General features: G+C 45.8%; 2 protein-coding genes across 8 annotated transcripts in view; one reads left to right on the forward strand and one right to left on the reverse strand.

Annotated features, from left to right (window-relative positions):
• On the reverse strand, positions 1–17,958 carry DCPH1 (damage control phosphatase 1). Of its 5 annotated transcripts, none has more exons than XM_075856033.1 (6): positions 17,847–17,958; positions 9,748–9,810; positions 7,474–7,579; positions 6,130–6,371; positions 4,969–5,134; positions 1–3,859 (listed from the first exon to the last, which is right to left on the reverse strand). In XM_075856033.1, the coding sequence occupies exons 2-6, from the start codon at positions 9,783–9,785 to the stop codon at positions 3,095–3,097; spliced, it is 1,317 nt and encodes a 438-aa protein (XP_075712148.1). In that variant the 5' UTR covers positions 9,786–9,810; positions 17,847–17,958; the 3' UTR covers positions 1–3,094. The 5 variants fall into 5 exon arrangements, with proteins under 5 accessions (XP_075712148.1, XP_075712146.1, XP_075712147.1 ...); XM_075856031.1 differs by lacking the exon at positions 17,847–17,958 and adding an exon at positions 11,494–11,675; XM_075856032.1 differs by lacking the exon at positions 17,847–17,958 and adding an exon at positions 11,455–11,675.
• RMND1 (required for meiotic nuclear division 1 homolog) overlaps positions 11,761–26,804 on the forward strand; it is an 18,651-nt gene continuing 3,607 nt past the window's right edge. The window contains exons 1-9 of one of the 3 annotated variants that reach the window (XM_075856036.1): positions 11,761–11,850; positions 14,108–14,481; positions 15,977–16,085; positions 16,870–16,945; positions 18,940–18,979; positions 20,795–20,895; positions 20,992–21,098; positions 22,077–22,141; positions 23,083–23,159. In XM_075856036.1, the coding sequence (XP_075712151.1) occupies positions 14,119–14,481; positions 15,977–16,085; positions 16,870–16,945; positions 18,940–18,979; positions 20,795–20,895; positions 20,992–21,098; positions 22,077–22,141; positions 23,083–23,159 (938 nt within the window). In that variant the 5' untranslated portion in view covers positions 11,761–11,850; positions 14,108–14,118. The other 2 variants (XM_075856034.1, XM_075856035.1) reach the window with 2 other exon arrangements.

Genomic DNA, 26,804 nt, shown 5'->3' on the forward strand with positions numbered 1-26,804 from the left:
TTGTTACTTAAAAAGATATATTTTCAGCCTGATATGAAGAGAAAGGATATGACGGTGTCCAGGTGACTGGAATAGATTTCTTGCTTGTCTAATGAATATCACTGTAGAGTCGCCAGAGGTTGTGTGGCCCCTGTTCACACACTGCAGCATACAGTATAGCTCGCTGCGTCTGCGGAATCAGACCAGTAAACTAGACCGTGACAATTCTAGAATAACGGACAAGCTGTGGGGACCAGAGACGAGGGGGTCCGCCCGACCAATCCACCAACCAGCAGAATACAGCGGGCAAACATCTGAGAAAGAAAGTTATAGAGGTTTTCTGGCCAGAGAGGGGAATTGTAGGAAGACATGGCGGCCGTCTAAACGAATGATCGTCACGTGACGCATGGTATTAGAATGCATATAAAACAAGGCGGTTACATTTGTATATACTGCTTTTATTCCAACATCCAATAATGCAGAAAATCAGATCATCTGCCTCTTGTTCCCACCATAAAACTCCTTAGGCGATGTTCACACGCGGCGTTTTCAGGCGCTTTTCGGGGGCGTAAACGCCTTGAAAAACTGAAGCTCGATGCCTACAAACATTTGCCCATTGATTTCAATGGGAAAAACGGTGTTTCATTCAGACGGGGTGTTTTTTTTAAGCGGGTGTTTGAAAAAAACGGCGCGTAAAAAAACGCCCATTAAAAAGAAGGAGCGTGTCAGTTCTTGAGGCGTTTTTCATTGTTTCGATAGAAAAACAGCTCCAAAAAAACAAAATCAAAAAAGGCTTTAAAAAAAAAAAAAAATGGCTCAAAATCAGAGGCCGTTATCCCTTGAAAATAGTTCCGTATTTTACAGCCGTTTTTACTCTTGTGTGTGAACATACCCTTAGTGTGAATCCATTGGTGCAGAAACAAATTAGATTTGTAAATTGGGTGACTATAATGGTAACCCGCGGCTTCACTAGGACAATGAACGCTATAATCTGGTTGGTTACGATACAATGCTCGTACATTTCTTATGTTGTTACTCATAAAGCAGCTTATACGGTATAAACGTCCCCTGACTGTCCTGGAGAGTAAAACGAGGAGAGGAGATGAAAAAAGCATTTTGTCAAAAATTCTTAAACATTCACTATGTGTCAATATAAACGCATCTGTATATAGGAAAATATATGCATGCTATCCCTCCCCGGTAAATAGACTGTCCGGGTTTTATTACTAAATGCAATCATTGTATAATGAGAAGTTCTGCAACTTTCTAATATACTTTGTGTTTCCATCTCTCACAGCTTACAAGATCTCTGCTTGCTGTCTGTGGAAAGGAACAGTTTACAATCAAAGACTAAAAACCTCATCCTGATCATGTCCAACAGCTGCAGAGCTCATAACAAGAGAGAGAGAGCACGAAGGCCTCATGCACAAGGCCGTGCCCATAATTGCGAGCACGGCTGGTTGCCGACACCCGCGGGCCACATTTTCGTGCCGTGCTCCCATACAAAGTAAGGTGTCGGTGGCTAATCGGACCGGGCGGATCCGTAATAGTGCAGTTCTTTTTTACAATCGTGCGCATGGGGCCTTAGAATCTATAAAAATAAGTCGATTTTGCAGAATTTTTGTAATCGCGGCAAATACAAACCATTTTAGTATCAACTTACCCATTACAAAAATCGCAAACGAAAACGAGACAAAAACCACTACAATGATCCAAGCACCTTTTTGGAGTTAAACATGATCCAGGACAGGTTTCCAGCTTCTACATTTAAATAAGAGTGGTCCCAATCACTGACAACAAGCAGAGATCTTGGAAATGTCACAGCGTTTTAGTGCTCTCTATTGTAATAAACTCTACCGCTGTGTGCGCAAGACGTGGTCAGGAAAGGTGTTAAGACTCTGAATGTAAACAATGTTGCCATCTACTGACAGCAAGCAGTAATCTTACAAACAGCGAGGAATTGATGCATAAAGGGGGTTTTACACTGGGCGGTTATCGGGCAGTCAAGCTTTCATAGAACGCTCAGTGCCGATAATTGCCCTGTGTAAACAGAGCAGCGATCAGCAGATGGACGAGCAAACGCTGAATCATCTGCTGATCGTATCGTTATAAAAAAGTAAAATATGATCGTTGTCGGCAGAACATCCCTCTGTGTAAACAGAGAGACGCGCTGCCGACATGATAATAATGTATGGGGACGAGTGATCAGAGTAACGAGCGCTCGTCCCCATCCATAGCTCCGTGTGACAGGAGCAAACGAGCGCCGATCAACGATGTCTCATTGATCGGCGCTCGCTGCACCGGCCGGTATAATAGGGGCTTTAGGTATATTAGAAGGTTGCATCATTTTTTTTTATCTGTTGATTATATTTCATATATATATAAAACCCTTTTAACTTGATAACAGAGAAACTTAGATGTGGATCGGTAACAGGTGGATCCTGTGCGTCAGACACGCAGGACCCGCCATCACCGAAGCCGTCAGTCCCGCCGGTCTGACAAATTTGGGTTTGAGCGCAGGATACATACAGCTTCTATGTATCAGCTTCCTGCTTGATTTAAATCCTCAATTTTTTTTTTATATAAAACAACAAAGGATTACATAGCTTTTAGGGTATGTTCACACGGCTTATTTACGGACGTAATTCGGGCGTTTTACGCCTCGATTTACATCCGAAAATGCGCCTCGATAGCGTTGGGAAACATCTGCCCATTCATTAGAATGGGTCTAACGATGTTCTGTGCACACGGTCATTTTTTTTTACGCCCCGCTGTCAAAAGGCGGGCCGTAAAAAAGACGCCCGCGTCAAAGAAGTGCCTGTCAATTCTTCAGACGTAAATGGAGCCGTTTTCCATTGACTCCATGGAAAAACAGCTCCATTTACGTCCGTAATGGACGCAGCGAAAGACGCCTGCACATGCCATTACGGCTGAAATTACGGTGCGGTTTTCTCCTGAAAACAGCCCCGTAATTTCAGCCGTTACGGACGCTGTAGTGTGAACATACCCTTAAGGATGGATGCCTGCTTTAAATTTCCATCTAACCCATGCCATGCTAACATAAGTGTCTATGGCACTAATACAATGTAATCTTATTAGGAGTCTAACGTCTGCCTCAAACGACAGGACTAAACTGGATGACGCCATATTTGCCGGACGTCAGCCAGTCTATCTCCGTCGCTGCGAGCCGCTCTCCGACCCCCGCTTCTAACCCAACCTGCACATCGGCCTTCAGCGTCCTGATACTGCACAATGGAGCCGGGTGAAAGGATCGGAGTGCTTGTGAGAAGGGCACAGTGAAGTCCCACTTCCGGTCCCCAGTAAGTTTTCTGTAGTTTAAGTCTCCCTTAAATAAGACTAAATCAGATTTTTGCAACTCGGTGTATAAATCCGGAGCCACTTCAGCCATGGTGCAGTACTCGTGGGGCAGAGTCCAGAAGAGATGTTCATGATACACCCAGCGCTCCTTCTTCAGGTTCTCCTTCCAGGCTTGCCCGCACTTTGACATCCACCTGTTGTTGATCGCTAAACATTGCCGAACTGTCCAGTCGAAGTCGTGCTTTGTGGTGTCAGAGACGTACCAGGGCATGACCTTCCCATGGAAATGGACTTCTGTGGCCAGGTTAAGAGACAGCATGGCGTCTGCCAGGACGAAATCGGTGATTAACTCAAACCCGGCGTTATCTAGAACAATGTCAACTCTTGTCCTGGACTCTGTGTTCCCATCTCTATTCTTTGACAGGATGTTCCAGAGAGAATTCATATCATCCACCAATATAAATGCTTTGTAGTCCTCAAGTGAAGACAGAATGCTGGATTTCTGGGAGTTGTCTTGACCCCCAGATATTGAAAGGTCACACTTGTTCCCCCACAGAGACACCTTCAAGTGAAGAACATAGAGTATTATATACGTGTGAATATTTCAATCACAATCTACGGGTTTTGCGTCAATTTGGTATCTGTATTGTTATTCCTTAAAGGGGATCTCTGCTTTGGATAATCCCTACTTGTTACAAAGATCCCTTGACAATAAAATGATCATAATAAGTCCCCCTGCTGGGACCCCCAGCGATCAGCTGTAATCTGTGGGGAAACGTTGCAGTGAGTGTTCAATTTCCCTGCAGCACCACCATAGGGGAAATTAAGTATTACACCGTGTCCATTCATATCAATGGGTTGCCTGTGTAATGCAGGAGAGGACAGGTCCTCCAGAGCAAGACGCTCTATGTCCCCTCTGACCAAGAGATGAGGATCCTGAACAGAGTTAACAGGAACCCATATGCTAATTTTCTAGGATGTCAGGGTAGTAGTTCCCACTGCAAACTCCTTTTGGCAACCGCTCTCTCACAATTCACAGAGAGTAGCTAAGGTTGCCAAAACCGGCTAGTCGGGGCTGTGCAGCTATTAGCCGCACTTGGACGGTGCTGACATCATCACTGCCCGCTTCTCTTGCTTTTAGTCGCCAGCCCAATCCTAGAAAAGAATGTGAGGGCTGAATATAACTATAGAGCCCTGATATTGTATCCCATCAGCACAACCTTTTTCCATACGTCCTGGACATATGCACATGATCAGAGGTCACATGATCGGAACCACCCTTTATTAGCCAGAGAGGAGAGAAGCTGTAAAGTGGGTCTCTTACTCTAGAGGGCACCATGTAATACTTCATTCTCACTGTAGCATCGTTGCCTGAATATTGAGTGACCACCAGCACTGAAGCGGATTGCCAGGTGTTTCTAAAGCCGGATCATTGGGCAGATTTTACTTTAAAAAAATGGTTGTATTGATGAGAACCAGAATACAGGGGACCAGCGAGGGCTTCATTCTCCTTTCTGGGGTTTTTTGCATCCTAGAGGAAAGAAAAGATTCCCAAATAAAAGTTTGGAAAGTTTTTCCTTGTTCCTGGTGCCGAGGTCTCAGACAGTAGTAAGAACTGAGTCTTATATAGATCAGGACATTATTTCTGTCCCTCGTATAATCTGTACCTACCTGCAGCAGTTTGTAGATCTCCCCCCGGACCTCATCTTTACTGAGACGATTCATTTTCCCTTTCAGCTCCTGAAGATGAGCGCACAGAGACAACATCGCTGGCTGGGACTGAAAGAAACTTTCATTCTTCACATCCCTGAAGACGTCAAATTCAGATATGGGAGGACTGTGTGAAAACATAAGAAAACGTCACAGAGGCGCAACAACGGATAGAGCTGCTTTTTACTTTCTTCAGTCTCGGATGCTTTTTAGCTCCGCTGCATTAGGGCACATATGGTCAGTAAGGGCCCTTTTACACCGGCCAAACGAGCGTCCACAAAACGCTCGTTGCCGATAATCCCCCCCGTGTAAACAGGGCAACAATCAGCCGATGAATGAACAAACGCTGGTTTAATAGGTTTAATGGGGCCCCTTCATTCTCAGGATCGGTGGAGGTTCCAGAGATCTCCCACCAATAATAAAGTGATGGCAAATCCTAGAGATATGCCATCACTTTATAAGTAAATACCCCTTAAAATTATAATAATCAGCCACCACTAGAGGGAGCTTACTTAGGGGTACACGGCGACTTTGGCCGCCACACAGGTCGCACAACCAAAGAACACTATCTCCTTGCCTACATAGCAGATAATAAAAGTCAATGTGACCCGATAGTCGCAAAATATCCAAACCTGCTGGATGTTTTGCGACTGTCATGTCGCGGCAGCCTGTGGGTCACAATGAAGTCTCATTCACTTTCATTAACTGCAATGCAGGCAGGCGACACAGCGATCTTTGGTTGTGCGACCCGAGTCATGCCAAAGTCGCCGTGTAGTCCCTAGCCTAATGGAGTTTAATATATAAACAGTACGCTCCCTCTAGTGGGGACTGCAGGCAACTGGGGGTTTGGAGCTCCGTATCAGGAAAACGGAGGTGAGGAGGAACAGGGAACTCGGGATCCCTGAACTAATATTAGTGGTGGTCCCAGCGATCAGATATTTATCACCTTACCTGTGAATAAGTGATAAATGTGGGAAAATCTCTTATTTTGTTCTCAAACTGGATGACAATCAATATGTCCGCCATTGGTATTGTCACTCAACTTTACTAGTGTCCTGAACAGCAAATCTGTGTCTATGACATAACTAGGCAGGTCGGATGTTTTTATTTTACAGTTCTCACCTCAGTAACAAACCCTCGTGAATTCTGCGATACAAGTAACACTCCACATACAGCCAAGGGGACGTGAACCAGCTCGGCTCTTCTCCATCGCTCAGCAGTGTTCTCTGGTAGTCCAGGTACTGATTCCAGATCTGTGTGTCCGGCTGCTGGTCCGTCAGTGGCAGGATGGGCTTATCCGTCTGCATTTCATTCCGTAGTTTGGAAAAGAAAGACAAAGCCTTCTTCTCCGCCTCGATGCCTTCCTGAAACATAGACAGTTAAGGCTCATTCGGACGAGCACACGCACCCATTGATTTCAGCGAGTCTCCGTTGCGTGAAACTCACACCTAGCTGCCCATTGAAGTCAATGGGTGCGTGAAAACCACGGACAGCACACGGATCCCGTACTGTCCGTGTTTCACGCATCAATTACATTGAAAAAAAAGAAGTGCTCACTAGTGCGTGAAAAAACACACGCCACACGCAAAGCACACGGATGCAAAAACGCAACGCACACGACTAGATTTACGCACATAAATCGACTTAATAGACTTATTTAGTTCAAGGGGGCAGAAACTTTTCCACATGGGTCATATGGGTGTTAAATAACGTAGATAAATGCAGTAATGAAACTAGAATTGTGTTAGGTCATCACTCAGGTTCCCCTTTTATGATCAAATACTTTTTCCTGCAGCGCAGTAATCAGCACGTCTATTATATTTTATATATTCTCCACCTAAATGTCATTCTAGCCTCTCTGTCTCATAGGCCCAGGAAAGGGACCGCTGCTATAGACATTGCAAGTGTCCTGAAGATGAGGAGAGGGGAAGTGTCCAGCAATTCACTACCCTCCATAGCTGCCGGAGGAGAGACAACTAAAGGGCATCAGCAGCTAGAAACACATGGGGCAGCAGCCGGGCTGCGTACTTGTAAAACGATCTCATAGTGGATCCACTGGGCTCTTGGGAAATTTCCTAGTTTGCCCTCTCTGAAATGTGTGACCAACTTTATTCCTCTCGATTCCCACATACAAACGCACGCTCGATTCAAGACAAAAAAAAAGTGCTTTGGGTAACAAGTCTGAATGAGGTCTAGTATACCAAATTAAAAGTGATGCTGGTTTCCAGTGAGCAGAGAGCAGTGCATTGTGGGTGCTCAGATGACAGTTATTTTTGTCACCTGACATACCTGACAGCAGGAGGGAGCCATGCCGCTGTCTGTTTCCAAGGGCAACCAGAAGAGTCATAACATTTTGTAAGCAGCTATGGAGAAATCCAGGTATTCAATATAGTGCCCGCCCTGATTGCTGCGAATATTCCTGTTTTGAGATGCACTAAAAACACAATTTATGGAAGAATCACTCACCTCCCCATGAGCTTCCAAGAACTTATTTTTATTCCGATGTATAGTGTCTATCACTTTTGTTAGAATCTGAGATAGCCGGTCTTTAACGGTGTAGTAAGCGAAGGACCTGCAGAAACAAAACATATACAATATATTATACACACTGCCCATGTATTAACCTGTTCTATGTGAAGCCCATATACTGGCCTGTCCTATGCACTGCACATATACCACGCTGATAATATACCACCTAGTCCTATGCGCTGCCAATATACCACCTAGTCCCATGCGCTGCCAATAGAACGCCCTGTCCTATGCGCTGCCAATAGAACGCCCTGTCCTATGCGCTGCGAATAGAACGCCCTGTCCTATGCACTGCCCATATACCGCGCTGATAATATACCACCTAGTCCCATGCGCTGCCAATAGAACGCCCTGTCCTATGCGCTGCCAATAGGACGCCTTGTCCCATGTGCTGCCAATAGAACGCCCTGTCCTATGCGCTGCCAATATACCGCCCTGTCCTATGCGCTGCCAATATACCACCCTGTCCTATGCGCTGCCAATAGAACGCCCTGTCATATGCGCTGCCAATAGAACCCCCTGTCATATGCGCTGCCAATAGAACCCCCTGTCCTATGCGCTACCCCCATACCGCCGTCCTATGTGCTGCCCATATATCCCTGTCCTATGCACTGCCCATATATCCCACTTTCCTATTCGATCCACTTATACCGCTCTGTCCCATATATACCCCTTTCCTATGCGCTGCCAATATACCGCCCTGTCCCATGCGCTGCCAATATACCGCCCTGTCCCATGCGCTGCACATATACCGCCCTGTCCCATGCGGTGCACATATACCGCCCTGTCCCATGCGGTGCACATATACCGCCCTGTCCCATGCGGTGCACATATACCGCCCTGTCCCATGTGGTGCACATATACCGCCCTGTCCCATGTGGTGCACATATACCGCCCTGTCCCATGTGGTGCACATATACCGCCCTGTCCCATGTGGTGCACATATACCGCCCTGTCCCATGTGGTGCACATATACCGCCCTGTCCCATGTGGTGCACATATACCGCCCTGTCCCATGTGGTGCACATATACCGCCCTGTCCCATGTGGTGCACATATACCGCCCTGTCCCATGTGGTGCACATATACCGCCCTGTCCCATGTGGTGCACATATACCGCCCTGTCCCATGTGGTGCACATATACCGCCCTGTCCCATGTGGTGCACATATACCGCCCTGTCCCATGTGGTGCACATATACCGCCCTGTCCCATGTGGTGCACATATACCGCCCTGTCCCATGTGGTGCACATATACCGCCCTGTCCCATGTGGTGCACATATACCGCCCTGTCCTATGTGGTGCACATATACCGCCCTGTCCTATGTGGTGCACATATACCGCCCTGTCCTATGCGGTGCACATATACCGCCCTGTCCTATGCGGTGCACATATACCGCCCTGTCCTATGCGGTGCCAATATACCGCCCTGTCCCATGTGGTGCACATATACCGCCCTGTACTATGTGGTGCACATATACCACCCTGTCCTATGTGGTGCACATATACCACCCTGTCCTATGTGGTGCACATATACCGCCCTGTCCTATGTGGTGCACATATACCGCCCTGTCCTATGTGGTGCACATATACCGCCCTGTCCTATGTGGTGCACATATACCGCCCTGTCCCATGTGGTGCACATATACCGCCCTGTCCCATGTGGTGCACATATACCGCCCTGTCCTATGTGGTGCACATATACCGCCCTGTCCTATGTGGTGCACATATACCATCCTACCCAATGCCCTGCCCACATAAAGCCCTTTCTTACGCGCTGCGGGACATCAATTACAAGATGTTATCTTCGGCAGCCGCATAGAAATGAATGGAGCAGCGAGGAGCATGTGCAGTACCGCTCCATTCTTGATTTGTGGGGGTCCCAGTGGTCGGACCTCCACCGATCAGATGTTTATCACTTATCATGTAGATAGGTGATGAATATTTATTATAGGAAAACCCCGTTAAAAGGGGTTTTATATTTCAATGTGAATAGGAGTGAGGTGACTGGACAGATCTACGTCTCTCTCAGAGGGTTTCTCTGGTTAGAGTCATAAGAATTCAAAGACTGTCATGTGGTAACTCAGGATCAGACAGAATCGGAGTTTTGCAATTTCCTGATGGACTTCCTGAGAACTTGTGACAGGGAAATACACGTCGTGATATAACACGGACGCTCGCTGCATGCAGGATCGCTGAAGCACAAACACACCCTTCATACTTGGCAGAGAGCGGGCAGGGAGTCTCCATCTTGTTGATTCACTGGGCGTGTATTCTGCACAAGAAAAAACAAGACAAATCCATTAGATGCCCGAAAGAAACAGCAGAAAATATTAATCCCGTGGTCGACCTTTTACGTAAAGTTGTAACTGATAAAAACAGAATTTCAGGGAAAGCCGAGTATCAACCACTATGACTGCCACTGCAGCGTCCACAATGCCTGTCACCCAGCTTTCCAAGAGACCTGAACTGTGAACCTTACAAAGTCATATATTATTATGGGATTTAATAATGTAACAGTACATTGATCTCAAATATGAAGCCCCTGCTGGAGAGGGAGCCCATATACCATGAAGGGCATACAGCGCCCCCATACACAGCGTAAGCCAGAGTGCCCCCATACACAGTGTAAGCCAGAGTGCCCCCATACACAGTGTAAGCCAGAGTGCGCCCCCATACAGTGTAAGCCAGAGAGTGTCCCCATACACAGTGTAAGCCAGAGAGTGCCCCCATACACAGTGTAAGCCAGAGAGTGCCCCCATACACAGTGTAAGCCAGAGAGCGCCCCCATACACAGTGTAAGCCAGAGTGCGCCCCCATACAGTGTAAGCCAGAGAGTGTCCCCATACACAGTGTAAGCCAGAGAGTGCCCCCATACACAGTGTAAGCCAGAGAGCGCCCCCATACACAGTGTAAGCCAGAGTGGAGTGCCCCCATACACAGTGTAAGCCAGAGAGCGCCCCCATACACAGTGTAAGCCAGAGTGGAGTGCCCCCATACACAGTGTAAGCCAGAGAGTGCCCCCATACACAGTGTAAGCCAGAGATTGCCCCCATACACAGTGTAAGCCAGAGATTGCCCCCATACACAGTGTAAGCCAGAGATTGCCCCCATACACAGCGTAAACCAGAGAATGCCCCCCATACACAGTGTAAGCCAGAGAGTGCCCCCATACACAGTGTAAGCCAGAGAATGCCCCCCATACAGTGTAAGCCAGAGATTGCCCCCATACACAGTGTAAGCCAGAGAGTGCCCCCATACAGTGTAAGCCAGAGAGTGCCCCCATACACAGTGTAAGCCAGAGAGTGCCCCCATACACAGTGTAAGCCAGAGTGTCCCCCATACACAGTGTAAGCCAGAGAGTGTCCCCCATACACAGTGTAAGCCAGAGTGTCCCCCATACACAGTGTAAGCCAGAGTGTCCCCCATACACAGTGTAAGCCAGAGAGTGTCCCCCATACACAGTGTAAACCAGAGAGTGCCCCCCATACACAGTGTAAACCAGAGAGTGCCCCCATACACAGTGTAAGCCAGAGAATGCCCCCATACACAGTGTAAGCCAGAGTGCCCCCATACACAGTGTAAGCCAGAGAGTGCCCCCCATACACAGTGTAAGCCAGAGAATGCCCCCATACACAGTGTAAGCCAGAGAGTGCCCCCATACACAGTGTAAGCCAGAGAGCGCCCCCCATACACAGTGTAAGCCAGAGAGTGCCCCCATACACAGTGTAAGCCAGAGAGTGCCCCCATACACAGTGCCTGTCAGTTTGCACAAATACACAGTGGAAGCCAGAGAGCGCCCCCATACACAGTGCAGGCAGAGTGTCATCATAAGCGGTGTCAGCAGGAATTGCGCTCACACTGGCAGTCAGCATATCTCATACCGGCGCGTAGAACACCTGTACAATAATCCACACACACTGCTAGGACAGCAGACACTCAGCAGCGGGCGTCATACGTTTCCTCCGCAGTCAGTGACTTCTCCCGGCTCAGCAGACACTACACAGCTGCAGCAGGTTGCCGGAGCTCAGACCTATCCTCATCCCTTCCCCCGCACATTCGCGTTTTTCACTGTTTTATATTCCCCTGAGCTTGTTTCCTACCAAAAAACACAACGTAAAAATATATACATTTGATATTGAATTTATAATGCTTTTATCCATAAGATTGGACTCTACTACCGCTATCATCGAAACTGCTTTTGCTAATAAGAAGACGCAGCCTGCTGGAGGAAAGCGCCTATATTCATCCAGACAGAACAGCCGGGGGCGGGGCGAGTGAGAGCCTGTCAGTGGGCGTGGTTTCCCTCATGCAGGTAAGTATGGCGTCCTGTGCTGTGAAGGTTGCAGGTTCAATTCCCCTCGGTGCTGTGTAGACTAATGGCCGCTTTATCGCTCCCTCTATAGATTTCACATGAAGTAGGTAGTAAGATTGTTGTGGAATTTCATTCGGATTTAGTACATGAGAGCACAAGGTCATTTAACAGTGAAATTATCAGCCATGATGACATACCCTCCAAGCATTGAAAATAGGTATAATACCCAACTGCTTCCCCTCCATGGCTGTATAAGGTTTAGTGCGTTACTTCACGCGTAACATATTGCATGTTGTCGTGGGTGTAGCCATACGTTTCCTCTGAATGGGAATGAGGTATTGCATGGTGCACATTGAAAGACAGGGCAATACATGACTGTGCCATGTCCGCCAGAGCAGGAGTCGCTCTTCCTGCCCTACGATGGACGACGCTGATGACGTCTGCCCATGTCGGTGCCATGTCTAGCACCGCCGACGTCATCAGCACTCGTCTATGGGAGGGGGCGTGTCTCAGACTTCCTAAGTTCTTCATAGCTGAGACTGTGGTGGCCATCTTGGAGAGTGGAAAATGTTGGAACGGGGCCTGGATCATTAAGGAGCGGGGCAAATGCCAAAAGAGCATACACCGGGTAGATATACCTTTTTATTATTTTTCAATACTGTATAGGAAACCTCGCCAACTGCCCTATCCTATACCACAAAAATGTATAACATGCGCGTATATATGTTTCTTTTTTAACATGGGGACGTATGTTACTGTATGGCATACAAGAGCAAACGTTGAGCCTTCTCGTTCAGGGCATACGCCGGGAAATTTGCCTGGCGTATAAACCGAATGTAAACGGAAAACGTGATGTTAACGCAGCCTAAGGCCTCACGCACGCTTCCGTCAGCTGTTGAACGGCCGTTATTGACGGTCCCGTCACACACGGGCTGCACGCGGATGGCTTCCATGTGCAGCCTGTTGTTTCACAGACCAAATTCAATGTAAAGGCCGAGACCGTTCCATCAAAACCGGGCAGGAGTAGGCCCTGCGCTACTTTTGACGGAACGGCAGCACGGCTCCGTTAATACAACGGAAGTGTGCATGGCCGAATTGAAACGAATGGGTTCAGGGTGCTATCCGTGACAACGGATAGCACCCTGAAGGAAAAAACTGAAGTGGGCAGTTTTTAGCTTTCATATTCACCGACAGCAAGCAGATGTGGTAAGGTTGTGAAAAGCTGACTAAAATAAAAACTGACTTTGTTGCCCATAGCAACCAATCCGAGCTCAACTATCATTTCTTAAACTGCTCTGGTAAAATGAAAACTGATCTGTGATTGGTTGCTATGGGCAACAAAGGCAGTTTTTCTTTTAGGGTATGTTCACACGGCCTATTTTCAGCCGTTTTTTGGGCCGTAAACGCCCCGAAAAACGGCTGAAAATACGGGGGCTGAACGCCTCCAAACATCTGGCCATTGATTTCAATGGGAAAAACTGCGTTTTTTACGTGTCCGTTTTTTCATTGACTCAATAGAAAACGGCTCCAAAAACGCCACAAAAAACGGCTGAAAATCAGAGGCGGTTTTCCCTTGAAAACAGCTCCGTATTTTCAGCCATTTTTGTTAAGCGTGTGAACATAGCCTTAGGCCCCATGCACACGAACGTGCTTTTGCGGCCGCAATTCCCCCGAAAATTCACGGGAGAATTGCGGCCACAATCGTTCCTATGGGCCCATGCACACGACCGTGGTTTTCACGGTCCGTGCCTGGACCGCAGAAAGAACGGGCATGCCTTATTACGACCGTGTTCTTCGGTCCAGGCTCATTAAAAATAATGGCCGCGGCCATGTGCATGGCCCGCGATTTGCGGGCGGCTGGCGGCTGACAGTCCGCTGCCGGCCGACCCGAAAATCACGGCCGTGCACATGGCTACGGTCGTGTTCATGAGGCCTTAGACTGTTGACATGTATCACCTATGCATAGTATAGGGGATACATCATATATCATCTGCTGGGACCCCCATTAATGGCTAGATCGGGGCGGGGGGCACCGGACTCCTATCCATCCTGCACGCTCGGCTGTTACTGTGCCGCCCATAGAGTTGCATAGAATGGCACCGCTCATGTCCGGCCCCCATTAGATACAACTCGACAGAGGTGGGTACCAAATTTCAGTGCTCGTGAGGGTCGCATCGATCTAGGTCATAAATGTTAGTGGAGTAACATGGGAGGATACGGTTTGTCTGGTGGAATAAATGTATTTTTTCCTTCTTAGTGAGGTATAACATGACTGGACTACTCCGGAAGACGTCGAATCTTGTAACGCAAATGTGTCGGACTAGAAAACTACAAAACGTGGACGTTCAGCGCAGAACCGGCGTTCTACCTGCTGTAAATAGACTTCCGCCATTCACTATAAAACACTCACAGCGGGATATCGCACATATTTCTCCATGCAGGAAGATTTTCTCATGCTCTAAATGCTGGAGCCGCCATGATGTCACGCAGAAGACCTTGTCCGCAGGTAGACCGTATTCAGGGTCCGCGTCCAAACAGACTGTCCCAGGACTAATCACCATGAGACCTCTGAAGTCATCCAGAACCAAGCAGCCATCAAGATCCAATCTGCCTCTTCTGTCAAAGGCTGAGGTAATGCAGCAAAGTTTAGTTCTTGAGTAATGTCGGCCCTTTAAGGGGTTGTCTACGATTCTCCAAAAATTTCTAAAATGCCGTAAACTGCTGTGGTGAGACACAGGCACCCTTAAATACCCCCATTGTTTACCCCTGTGCTGCCTTGGAAGGTCCCCGCTCCCGCTGGTTCAGAGACGTAAACAGTGGACAGCGGCGGTGATCCCTTCCTTCAAGATGGCGGCAGTCAAGGGATTTGCGTCATGCGATTTACGTTTAGCGCATGCGCGTATACAGTCAACAGAATCTCCCGTATCTGCGCATGCGCAGAGCATTTTAGAAATGTTAGCAGAACATGACCAACGCCTTCAAAGAGGTATTCCCAGAATCGACAATTATCACGATAGGTGATGATCGCTGAAGATCTCTGATCGCTGAGGGCTCCACCGATCACGAGAATGGGGATCTCAATACCCCCAATCCTTCGCACCGCAACCCACACAGTGAGAAGGACTTGAATGGAGCACCGGTCGAGCATGTGCCCACTGGTCTAGGGGACTGACGGAAACGGCAGAGCATCGTACTCGGCTGTATCCGTCATTCCGACTTTGAATGGAGCGGCGCCGCACATGCTCAAACACCGCTCCATGTAATGTCCTCCTCACTGCAGTCGAGCAGTGAGAAGGAACAGGGGGTTCGGGAACCGAGGTTCTCGCGATCGGTAGCGGTCCAAGCCATCATACAATCATCACCTATCCTATGGATACGTGATAATTGTCGATACTGGGAATACCTCTTTAAGTTCTTTAAAGTGATATTCCATTTCAGCAAATAAAGGTTATTCATTGTATACTAAAATGTTATATCATTTTGTATTAATTCTACTTGGCTTACAATATCTCTGCTTGCTGCATACAATAGGAACCCTAATTGTTTACTCCCAGGGGATAATAATCTGTCCTTGTCATCTGATGATCACTCAGTTGCTCGACTCGTTACAAGACAGAGTTCTGCTAACTGTACTGTAACGAGCTGTGCACCTGTGTGTCCATCATATGACCGGGACAGATTACACCCTGGAAGTAAATAATAAGGGTTCCTTTTCAAAGACCGCAAGCAGAGATCTTGAAGTGTGGAGAGTTGATACAGAAAGTATTTTGGAAAACTGTATAGCTTTTCTTTACTCTTAAGAATAACCTAGTAATATGTCATCAATGATTGTGCTGTGACAGCCCCTTTAACTTCTGCTCAAATGTTTCTTAGTTTTTTCTGTTCCAGGGAAAGCTGGGTGACAAGCAATATGGCCGCCATACAGCTCCCAAAAATTGAAATCGTGTGCAGGATCTATCACTACATAACTTGGCGGAGTTGCCATTCGGGAGTCTCCAAAGCTTGTGTGACAAGCCCCTATAAAGACAGTCCTATTGGTTGCCACCCATCTTTCCCAGGAACAGATATACTTGACGCTTTCTATGCGGTATCGCAGTTGTGACTTACGCCTTTCTTAAACATACAGGATCTGATGCAGTGCACGGCCTTTGCAACAGCTGATGAATTTCACCTGGGCACTCTCTGTCATGATCTGGCATCACACGGGTACTGTGAACTGCCGAGCTTGCCCCGGGGTGAGTCATTGGAGTAGTCTTACGTCATGTTTATGTTCAATAATGTAGACAGACGCAAATAGAAACACCAAAGTATATATTCGCATACGCTCAGACACGGAGGTGGGATATTTACATAGTTCCAGATATTAACCCTCCTGGAAATTAATGTTAATTTCATACACTTCCAGGAGGAATAACAGAGGGACGGCACAATAAAAAGTACTAAGAAAGAATTGTAATTTTATAGGGAATACATGTATTTACTAAAACAGACATGTCGGGAGAGCGAACAGGTCCTCTTTAAAGTACGGTCTAGTGACAGTGGCACTTTAAATGCCCTCTGGGCACTGTCTGGTATATTGCTATAATTCCTCCTTTACTTTACAGTTCCACCTAAATTAGAGTGAAAAATGTTATTAAAGTTTACCTGTAGCGGTGTGAAAAGTTTTGCAGGCTATAGAGACATGTCATATGTTTTTGTTCTTTACAGCTAGGACGCCCACAAATCCCCAGGGAACATGGGGCGCCATCTCTAAAATAGATCTTTGCCATGTCGCTATTTAGCTGGGTGATCTCCAATTTTCTTAAACGGTGTCTGCTTTTTTTTTTTTTTTCCCAGAAACAGCGCCACTCTTTACCATAGGTGGTGTTTGGTATTACAGCTCTTCCCTAGAGCTGTTCTTCTGAATCTCTCCAGCTGCTTGCTATTCAATAACATACGTTTCTGGCTGTATGTGAAAGATCCTTCACTTTAGTCACTTCCCAGCATTGTAATAATGATATTACTCTTCGCCTCTCACAGATGCCTCCAATGTATTACTGGTAGGAGTGGCGAATGTCTCTAAAGAACATGACTCTGGAGTGATATTTTTCTTCAGGTAATAAAACTGAATTGTTGGTCTCCATTATAGACAATAACAGGCCGGACGTTTTTTACAGGTTGTTGTAAAATTTCACAGAATTCTCTGAATAAAAGTTTTTTTTGCCATAAAATGTAAAAATAACTGAAAACTTTTCTCATTACACAAAGTCATGGCAAACTGCCAGGATATGCCATCACTTTGCGATTGGTGACGGTCCGACCACTGGGACCCCCACCGATCCTGAGATTGAAGGGACCACAATGCTGATTTAGCGCTGTAACCCCTTCAGTTAGGCCTCATGCCCACGAACCTGTTTTTGCGACCGCAATTCACCTGCAAATCTGCCAGTGGAAACTGTGGGTACACCTCCGTGTGACATCCGGAATTTGCCGAAGTGTTGCTAAGCGACGACAGGAAGTTTTCCTTGACCAGAAAAACACTACGGTGGTGGTCACGAGGCACTGCAGCACGGCCTTATTCACTTAAATATTGCATTTCTCTGCAAAGTGGTTGACCGGGAGCGATGTGCCAGGAAGAATAGTAAAGGGGCTGCTGTGCTATATCAGTACAATCCCCTTCAATCTGCAGATCAGTGGGGATCCCAGAAGTCAGACCCCCAACAATCGCAAAGTGCCCATACACATTGGATAAAAGTCAGACAAATTCAGCAGGTAAAGGCAACTATTTAATGTGTATGGAGGTTTTCTGACCCTCCTCCCAACGGCAGGTGTCGGGGGAGGGAAGGATCAGACATGTTGGATTTCAACATGTCCTTTCATAATTCCTTCCCCTGACTGAAAACACATGCACGTTTAGCTGAGCGTGCATGTCTATGGGATGAGACTCGCTCCTGTGCCTATTTGAAAAATTTCTAGAGAACCCCTTTAATTTTTTTTAAATTTTTTTTTTTGCTTACCTTATATCAATTTTTCATTATAAAAAATGATCTGATGTCTTCGTCGCCTCTGACATCTATAGCTCCTAGTAGGGGTTGTCTAAAGCAGTCGGCACCTTGAAATGTTGTTGTTTTTGCTCCATATTCTGGATCCGATAAGAACTGGAGGACTCGTGATTTATTTCGGTGTTTGAGTATTTGATTTTCACAAGAAGGTTACAACATCATCAAAATAGCAGTCGACCAAAGTCCTGTCTGTGAATGTCAGCCTGATCTTAGTAATAGTTGTCAGGGGGCGTTGTGTGGGATAGCGGGCCTAGGTCAGTGTCTGGGGTGGTCTCTACATGGAAACATCTATAGGGTAAAAAGGGTTCAGAATTAAAAAAAACTTGGCTGCTTTTTTCCAACAGTGCCACACCTGTCGGCAGGTTGTATGCAGTATTTCAGCTCAGTCCTATTCACTTCAATGGAGCTGAGCTGCAATACCAGTCACAACCCATGGACCAGTGTGGTGCTGTTTCTGGAAGAACGTAGCCATGTTTGTCTAATCTTCGACAACCCCTTTAATTAGAACACAGCTGGCTAAATCTTCTTTGGAGCTGGGCCTGCAATGTATATTCCCTGCAGTGACCACTGCAGGAGAAATGTAGTATTACATGGCGACCTCTAGATGGATGGCTCTCTGCTGTGGGTGACAGAAGGGACACGGCGCAGTAGACCCACCTCTATGATATCCATATGCCCTAACAGAACGTATGTAGATAAATGGCATAAGTAGGATGATAAGCTGCGCCACAGTATAAGGTTAATTAACCCTTTTGTGAGTACAGTAGAATATTTTTTTTAATCCAGCATCAATGGGTCCTGATAGGTGCTGGATTATCAAATATTCTGGATTATTGGGCAGTCAAAGAAAAGTATTTATAACTCAATTGTACCTGCAGAGAACCACTATATTATATCGCAGTGCTAGAACCAAATGCTGGATTATCAGATTCTGGATTGGAGGAATTTCACGGTATATAATTTCATGTCGTGAATATTTAACAGCATCAGATTTTTACTTGACGTGAACACATTTGTATTGGTAATTGTGACCCTGTTCTTCATACAGGGAAGGGGCCGTTGTGTTTTGGAATATAGAAGAAAGAACTGTAAGTACGTGCGTTTTTATTTTTTTTACTTTGGGTTGATTTTAAATTGGTTTATATGCCCCATTAGGACATACGGACACGTAGGGGGGTTCCCTGCCCGGGCTCCTCTGTTATTAGCCAGAGCAGAGAGCTACTGTAAAGAGCAGGAGGAATAGGTGCCATGTAATACCACATTATCCCTACAGGGGGCTGCAGGAGAAATACCCGCATGGTGTCGTTCTGTGTGATGCTCCTATGTACCTCTGTGTACTCCACCGTAAGAGCAGGGCTTTCATGGGAGAATATGTTCTGTTTTGTTTGAATTGGTCACGGCTAGCGCCGCGTCCCCTTAATTTTTTTTCTGGAACAGCGCCGTACTTTTAGTATAGGCTGTGTCTGGTATTACAGTTTACTACATCTTCGTCCCATTCAAGTAAATAGGACTGAGCTGCAATACCAGGCACAGCCACTACTAAAAGTACGGTGCTGTGCCTGGTAAACGATTAAGCTGATCGGCAAGGGTGCAGAGAGTCGGGCCCCTGTAGATGGAATATTGATGGCTTATCGTAAGGATAGGGCATCAATTTTTATAGAACTGGATAACCCCCTTAAGAACTTAATATTCAGGATTCATACACACAGATCCCTGACATGCTCCCACAGACCTAATACTGTTTGCTGTCAGTGAACGGGACTATTCTTGTTTAGTACCAGTGGCTGAAAACTGGTACGTCCCAAATATTTTTCAGAGCTGAGGGTTGTGTCCAATATAGACAATCCTGAGTTAAATATATTATTAGCACAAATCTTTCCTAATAGTTTGCTACAATGTATCAGTTCAGGTAAAATGTATCAGTCTGGAGACCACATTGTTTAGCTCATAGAGGATTGTTTAGACTGCATACAATTGTAGCAAACCCTCCACTATGTGAAGTACGAAAGGGTTTGGATTACAATCGACGATTATCGCCTACCACCGGATAAGTGAGAATCCTGGGACGCCACTGATCTCGAGAACGGAGATCCTGAACAGTGAGGAGGAGCTTGAATGGAACGGCGGTCGAGCATGCACCCACTGCGCCATTCAATGACTATTAGACTGACGGAAACAGTTGAGCGCTGTACTCGTCTGTTTCTATCATTCCTATACACTTTAAAGAGAGCGGCTGCACAAATGCTCGACCGCAGCTACGTTCAATGTCCACCTCATTGCAGTCGACCAATGAGGAGGAACAGAGGGATCGGTACCCCGTTCTAGGGATCGGTGGGGCCCCCTGCGATCAGACAATTATAACCTATTAAGTGGAGAGGTGATCATTGTCAATCTGGGGCAAACCCTTTCAGGCTGTACCAGTTTTTAGCCTTAGGCTGGGTTCACGTGGTACATATTTTTTTACGTTTTGTAGCATGCGTTTTTTGTATTCGTATATATAAACTCCCATGCCTCATCAACCAAAACAACGCATGCTGAAAAAGCAATAAAAACGCACCACGTGAACCCAGCCTTAGTGAATGAAAGCGTTCCCGCTTACGCAGCTGACAGGGTTGTTACAATGTGTCAGTGTTCACAATTCTCTGGGACCTAAACACAAGCAGCAGTACAAATCTTTCCAGACTGATAGCTCTTACCTATGTTAAAACATTATAACAAACACTCAGCTGTGTGAGCAGGAATACTTCCATTCACTAACCGCAAGCAGAGATCTTGAAAATTGTCAAGATTTGAAACACAAAGTTGAAGAACGATATACAACGATTACGCTTTGGTTACATACGTGTACGGCTGATAAGGTTTCTCCAACCTGGACATTTATTGCGTGCATTTCCGTTTTCCAGATGAAACATGTGATGAAAATTCTGGAGCGTCATGAAATTCAGCCGTATGAGGTGGCGCTGGTTCACTGGGAGAACGAAGAGATAAACTATCATTTTGGAGAGTAAGGCTTTATTGAGCTGAGGGCGCTGTTCAGATTGTATATGTAGGAACTGCCGTGTAATATGGAGGTTCAGCTGTAACTTCGTTTTTTCTTCAGGGGTCACACAAGACTTGTGAAAGGCGAAATTGTGCTGGACCCTCAGCTGGAGGCGGATGAACTCATTCTAGAGAAGTTCGCCTTCTCCAATGCACTTTGCTTGTCTGGTAAGTTTTATTTAACCCCTTGTCGTGAAGAAGCTGACATCCTACGTGTGCCCTGACCGGCCGCTGTCATACCGATGCCCTGCTGGGGAATGAGACTATGAAATATATTCATATCACATCATATAAGGCTGTACAGCGGGCGCTCTGTGCCCATCTGCTGATAGGGATCTGTGGAGCGCCTGTGCCGTGACCACTTGAAAACGTGGATTAACTGGGTCGATTATAAAGTGTTACTGTCAGTAGATCACGGCACAGGCGCTCCACAGATCCCTATCAGCAAATGGGCACAGAGCGCCCGCTGTACAGGCCCCTCCCACGACTGAGATGCTGGCAGCTTTCAAAGACCAAAATACCATTGAATTGGGGCGAGCTTCTGAGTGACAGGGCTCGCCGCCCTCACATCCTTTTGTAAACAGCACCCACAAACTCTTTTCGAGGGGTGGGGTATATGGTTACAGTGGGTTCTTAGCCACAGTGCCCACATAATAATGCCAACCATAGTGTCCCTACTCTTACCCGGGGCGGGTAAATAAACAGTCAATGTCAACGCCATTGGTGGTACAGATATGGCGGCGGCGTTTGTCACAGACTACTCTGTACGCAGCAGGAACAAACCTACAGCCTTGATTAACCCCTTCCTGCATTATACATGTACGTCGCGAGAAGGCTCTCCTTACCCCAATTTCAACGCAGGGGCTATACTCCCGCTGAAGGACGGCTGGTATCGATAGCCGCATTGCAGCACTAACAGCCGAGATCAGAGAAAACTCCAATCCTGCCCATTTAAACTAAGAACAGGCGGGCGAAAAGCCGACTCTTCCGAGAGTCTCCACTTTTTTCAGAAGTCTCCCGGACATTCGAGGAAGGTAGTCAAGTCTGGTCGTGTTCTGCGGAGAGTTTATTCTGACAGATTTGCTTTGAATTGTTTGAGAACTTTACAGGATACAAGTGTTTCTATTATTTGGATGTTTTCTGCAGTGAAGCTGGCGATGTGGGAGTCTACGCTGGATACTTTTGTTGAATCCATCCAATCAATTCCAGAGGTAAGTCACTCACATGTACGGCGCTCGCTAAGCTTGTCGTATCGGTCCTGGTGATCATGTGGTAAATTTAGGGGGCCCTTGACCAGTGCATGATTGTCAAGTAGTTTGCACAATAATATTGTATGGGACTATTTTTGCTGCACGCCGGATTATCTGGATTTCTGGACCATCGGGTGGGAGATCAAGGGGTTATTCACATCTTTCAAAATGATGGCAGATCTCTATGGTATGACATCACTTTATGATTGTGGGACCTCCACCGACACTGAGAATAATTTGGCCCCAGTGCTGATCACACAGTTTTTTGCCAAGCAGAAAAAAAACTGCCCCAAAGTTTGTTTGTTTTTACGACGCTTTTTTTGATACTTTTTTTTTTTTTTTTTTTAATGCTTATTTTATGCTCTTTTACGCATTTTGGCGTTTTTTTTCCATGCTTTTTTTTAAAAAAAATAAAAAAAATTGCTGCTTTTTACATTATTTTTTTTTTTTTTTTTTTTTTACACGTATTTTGTGTCTTCGTTCAAAATCCATGTAGAAAAACCTCCAAACGAATGGTAGTTTTTTCTGCCTCCCATTGATTTCAATGGAGGTTTAGAGGTGGAAACTGCTCCAAGATAGGGAACGACGCATTTTTTTTTTTCTCTGCAAACGGTCAAAAGCTGCCCGTGGCCAAAGGTGCCTCTCCCTCCCCCTGAAATCAAGGGAGGGAAACTTGGGGCATATTTTGGCGCTGATTCTGACACGGTTTCTACGTCAAAATCCGCTCCAAAAAACACAGTGTGAATGCAGGGAAAAAACGTAAAGGAGTTGCAGCACTAAATGCGATTTTTCTGCCGTATCGTAAACCCAAAGCTTTCTGTGATGGTTTTCATTAGGAAATATTAAATGTGTAATGTTCCATTTTATTTTTGCCCCCAAAATCTATTAATTTCATATTTCAGATGTTAAAGGCCAGGAAAAAACTGAAACTGTCTCACGATGATGTTATGCAGAAAATTGGGGAGCTGTTTGCACTAAGGTAAATGTAAGGTACACTGGGATACTGTAGCCATGTGGAACTGACTATCGCCCCCATGATCCCATAGCTGCCACTTTTTAGGCTTGTGGAGCAATACTTTTCAATATAAAGCCTGACTGGGGTACATTATGCCATACTGGCACTAATCCTGGCACAATGCCATTTCTGTAATCTGATAATTCACCACCTCTCAGGTTCCTTGATGCCAGATATACCAGAAGATCAGACACTTGATAGACAATATCAGAAAGACAGAAAGCCCAAAATGAAATATTAATAGAAACTTCTGTGTAGGAAACAAGTGCCGAATTATAAGACTTTCTGGATTATCAAATGCCGGATTAAAGAAATTTGACTGCATTTCATGATCTTGCACTTCTGTATATGTGAACAAAGCCAAATCAATTGTGTTGTACCCGATTTCATGATTACTGATCAGTAAAGCCGGGCATACACATATACATACAACGTTATACATATATACATATGTTTACTAGCTGATCCCAGCAACTGCAATGGGATCCACTGACAACCTCATGTCTATTGGATCTAAGGATTCATGCGAAGAGATTTTTCCTGTGGGATTATTTTGATTCACTGGAGATAAGCGGCGTCACAGGTGCCTGTTGGTAGCACATCTCCACGATATATTGAAACAGCTGGCAGCCAGAATTTTATCGTAAGGATATATTATGAAATCAGCACAGCATTTTGGATATATATATATATATATGTGTGTAATATGAATGTGACCTTTTAACGCCTTTACTACTACAGTAGATCATTATAGATAATGCCACTACACTCTGCTGGCACTTTTGTATAGAGGGTACTCAAATGTCATTGTGTATGGGCACACTAATGGCACTATTTTTTATGGCGTGCACACTTCTGGCTATAATAGGGGACCTCTGATGGTGTAGTTATAGGGGGCACTCCGGCTATCATATATAGGCAAGTTCTTTATGTACTGAATGGTGGTGTTATTGATTTGTGAAGCACGGCAACGTTACTTACGTGTACTATATGGTGGCGTTGGCTATGAGCACACAGTATGGCAGCGTTATTTATGTGCACTGTATGTGGCATTAGCTATGTGTACAGTGTGGTGGCATTAGCTATGTGTGCAGTATGGTGGCATTAGCTGTGTGTACATTATGGCATTAGTTATGTGTACAGTGTGGTGGCATTAGCTATGTGTACAGTATGGTGGCATTAGCTGTGTGTACATTGTGGTGGCATTAGTTATGTGTACATTATGGCATTAGTTATGTGTACAGTGTGGTGGCATTAGCTATGTGTACAGTATGGTGGCATTAGCTGTGTGTACATTGTGGTGGCATTAGCTATGTGTACAGTGTGGTGGCATTAGCTATGTGTACAGTATGGTCGCATTAGCTATGTGTACAGTGTGGTGGCATTAGCTATGTGTACAGTGTGGTGGCATTAGTTATGTGTACATTGTGGTGGCATTAGCTATGTGTACAGTGTGGTGGCATTAGCTATGTGTACAGTGTGGTGGCATTAGCTATGTGTACAGTGTGGTGGCATTAGCTATGTGTACAGTATGGTGGCATTAGCTGTGTGTACATTGTGGTGGCATTAGCTATGTGTACAGTGTGGTGGCATTAGCTATGTGTACAGTATGGTGGCAGTTATGAGCACAGTATGGCAGCGTTATGTGTACAGTGTGGTGGCATTAGCTATGTGTACAGTATGGTGGCATTAGCTGTGTGTACATTGTGGTGGCATTAGTTATGTGTACATTATGGCATTAGTTATGTGTACAGTGTGGTGGCATTAGCTATGTGTACAGTGTGGTGGCATTAGCTATGTGTACAGTATGGTGGCAGTTATGAGCACAGTATGGCAGCGTTATGTGTACAGTGTGGTGGCATTAGCTATGTGTACAGTATGGTGGCATTAGCTGTGTGTACATTGTGGTGGCATTAGTTATGTGTACATTATGGCATTAGTTATGTGTACAGTGTGGTGGCATTAGCTATGTGTACAGTATGGTGGCATTAGCTATGTGTACAGTATGGTGGCATTAGCTGTGTGTACATTGTGGTGGCATTAGCTATGTGTACAGTGTGGTGGCATTAGCTATGTGTACAGTATGGTGGCATTAGCTGTGTGTACATTGTGGTGGCATTAGCTATGTGTACAGTGTGGTGGCATTAGCTATGTGTACAGTATGGTGGCAGTTATGAGCACAGTATGGCAGCGTTATGTGTACAGTATAGTGCATAGTGTGGTGGTATTAGCTATGTGTACAGTGTGGTGGCATTAGCTATGTGTACAGTGTGGTGGAATTAGTTATGTGTACAGTGTGGTGGCATTAGCTATGTGTACAGTATGGTGGCATTAGCTATGTGTACAGTGTGGTGGCATTAGCTATGTGTACAGTGTGGTGGCATTAGTTATGTGTACAGTGTGGTGGCATTAGTTATGTGTACATTGTAGTGGCATTAGCTATGTGTACAGTGTGGTGGCATTAGCTATGTGTACAGTGTGGTGGCATTAGCTGTGTGTACATTGTGGTGGCATTAGCTATGTGTACAGTGTGGTGGCATTAGCTGTGTGTACATTGTGGTGGCATTAGCTATGTGTACAGTGTGGTGGCAATTATGAGCACAGTATGGCAGCGTTATGTGTACAGTATAGTGCATAGTGTGGTGGTATTAGCTATGTGTACAGTGTGGTGGCATTAGCTATGTGTACAGTGTGGTGGCATTAGTTATGTGTACAGTGTGGTGGCATTAGCTATGTGTACAGTATGGTGGCATTAGTTATGTGTACAGTGTGGTGGCATTAGTTATGTGTACAGTGTGGTGGCATTAGCTATGTGTACATTATGGCATTAGTTATGTGTACAGTGTGGTGGCATTAGCTATGTGTACAGTGTGGTGGCATTAGTTATGTGTACAGTGTGGTGGCATTAGTTATGTGTACAGTGTGGTGGCATTAGCTATGTGTACATTATGGCATTAGTTATGTGTACAGTGTGGTGGCATTAGCTATGTGTACAGTGTGGTGGCATTAGTTATGTGTACAGTGTGGTGGCATTAGTTATGTGTACAGTGTGGTGGCATTAGCTATGTGTACAGTGTGGTGGCATTAGTTATGTGTACAGTGTGGTGGCATTAGCTATGTGTACAGTATGGTCGCATTAGCTATGTGTACAGTGTGGTGGCATTAGTTATGTGTACAGTGTGGTGGCATTAGTTATGTGTACAGTGTGGTGGCATTAGTTATGTGTACAGTATGGTCGCATTAGCTATGTGTACATTATGGTGACATTAGCTATGTGTGCAGTATGGTGGCATTAGCTGTGTGTACATTGTGGTGGCATTAGCTGTGTGTACATTGTGGTGGCATTAGCTGTGTGTACATTGTGGTGGCATTAGCTGTGTGTACATTGTGGTGGCATTAGCTGTGTGTACAGTATGGTGGCAGTTATGAGCACAGTATGGCAGCGTTATTTATGTGTACAGTATGGTGGCATTAGTTATGAGCACAGTATGGTAGTGTTATGTGTATAGTATGGTGGCATTAGTTATGAGCGCAGTATGGCAGCGTTATTTATGTGTACAGTATGGTGGCATTAGTTACCAGCGCAGTATGGTAGTATTATGTGCACTG

This window comes from Rhinoderma darwinii, chromosome 3, assembly GCF_050947455.1.
Source record: "Rhinoderma darwinii isolate aRhiDar2 chromosome 3, aRhiDar2.hap1, whole genome shotgun sequence".
Taxonomy (NCBI): Eukaryota; Metazoa; Chordata; class Amphibia; order Anura; family Rhinodermatidae; genus Rhinoderma; species Rhinoderma darwinii.

Excerpts from the sequence above, each read along its gene's own strand:
- DCPH1 (XM_075856033.1), bottom strand. The coding sequence starts at position 9,785 with ATGGAGACTCCCTGCCCGCTCTCTGCCAAGTATGAAGG. Across the intron at positions 6,372-7,473 it reads TCTTGGAAGCTCATGGGGAG|GAAGGCATCGAGGCGGAGAA; the intron begins GTGAGTGATTCT and ends TCTATGTTTCAG. Across the intron at positions 5,135-6,129 it reads CACGAGGGTTTGTTACTGAG|TCCTCCCATATCTGAATTTG; the intron begins GTGAGAACTGTA and ends GTTTTCACACAG.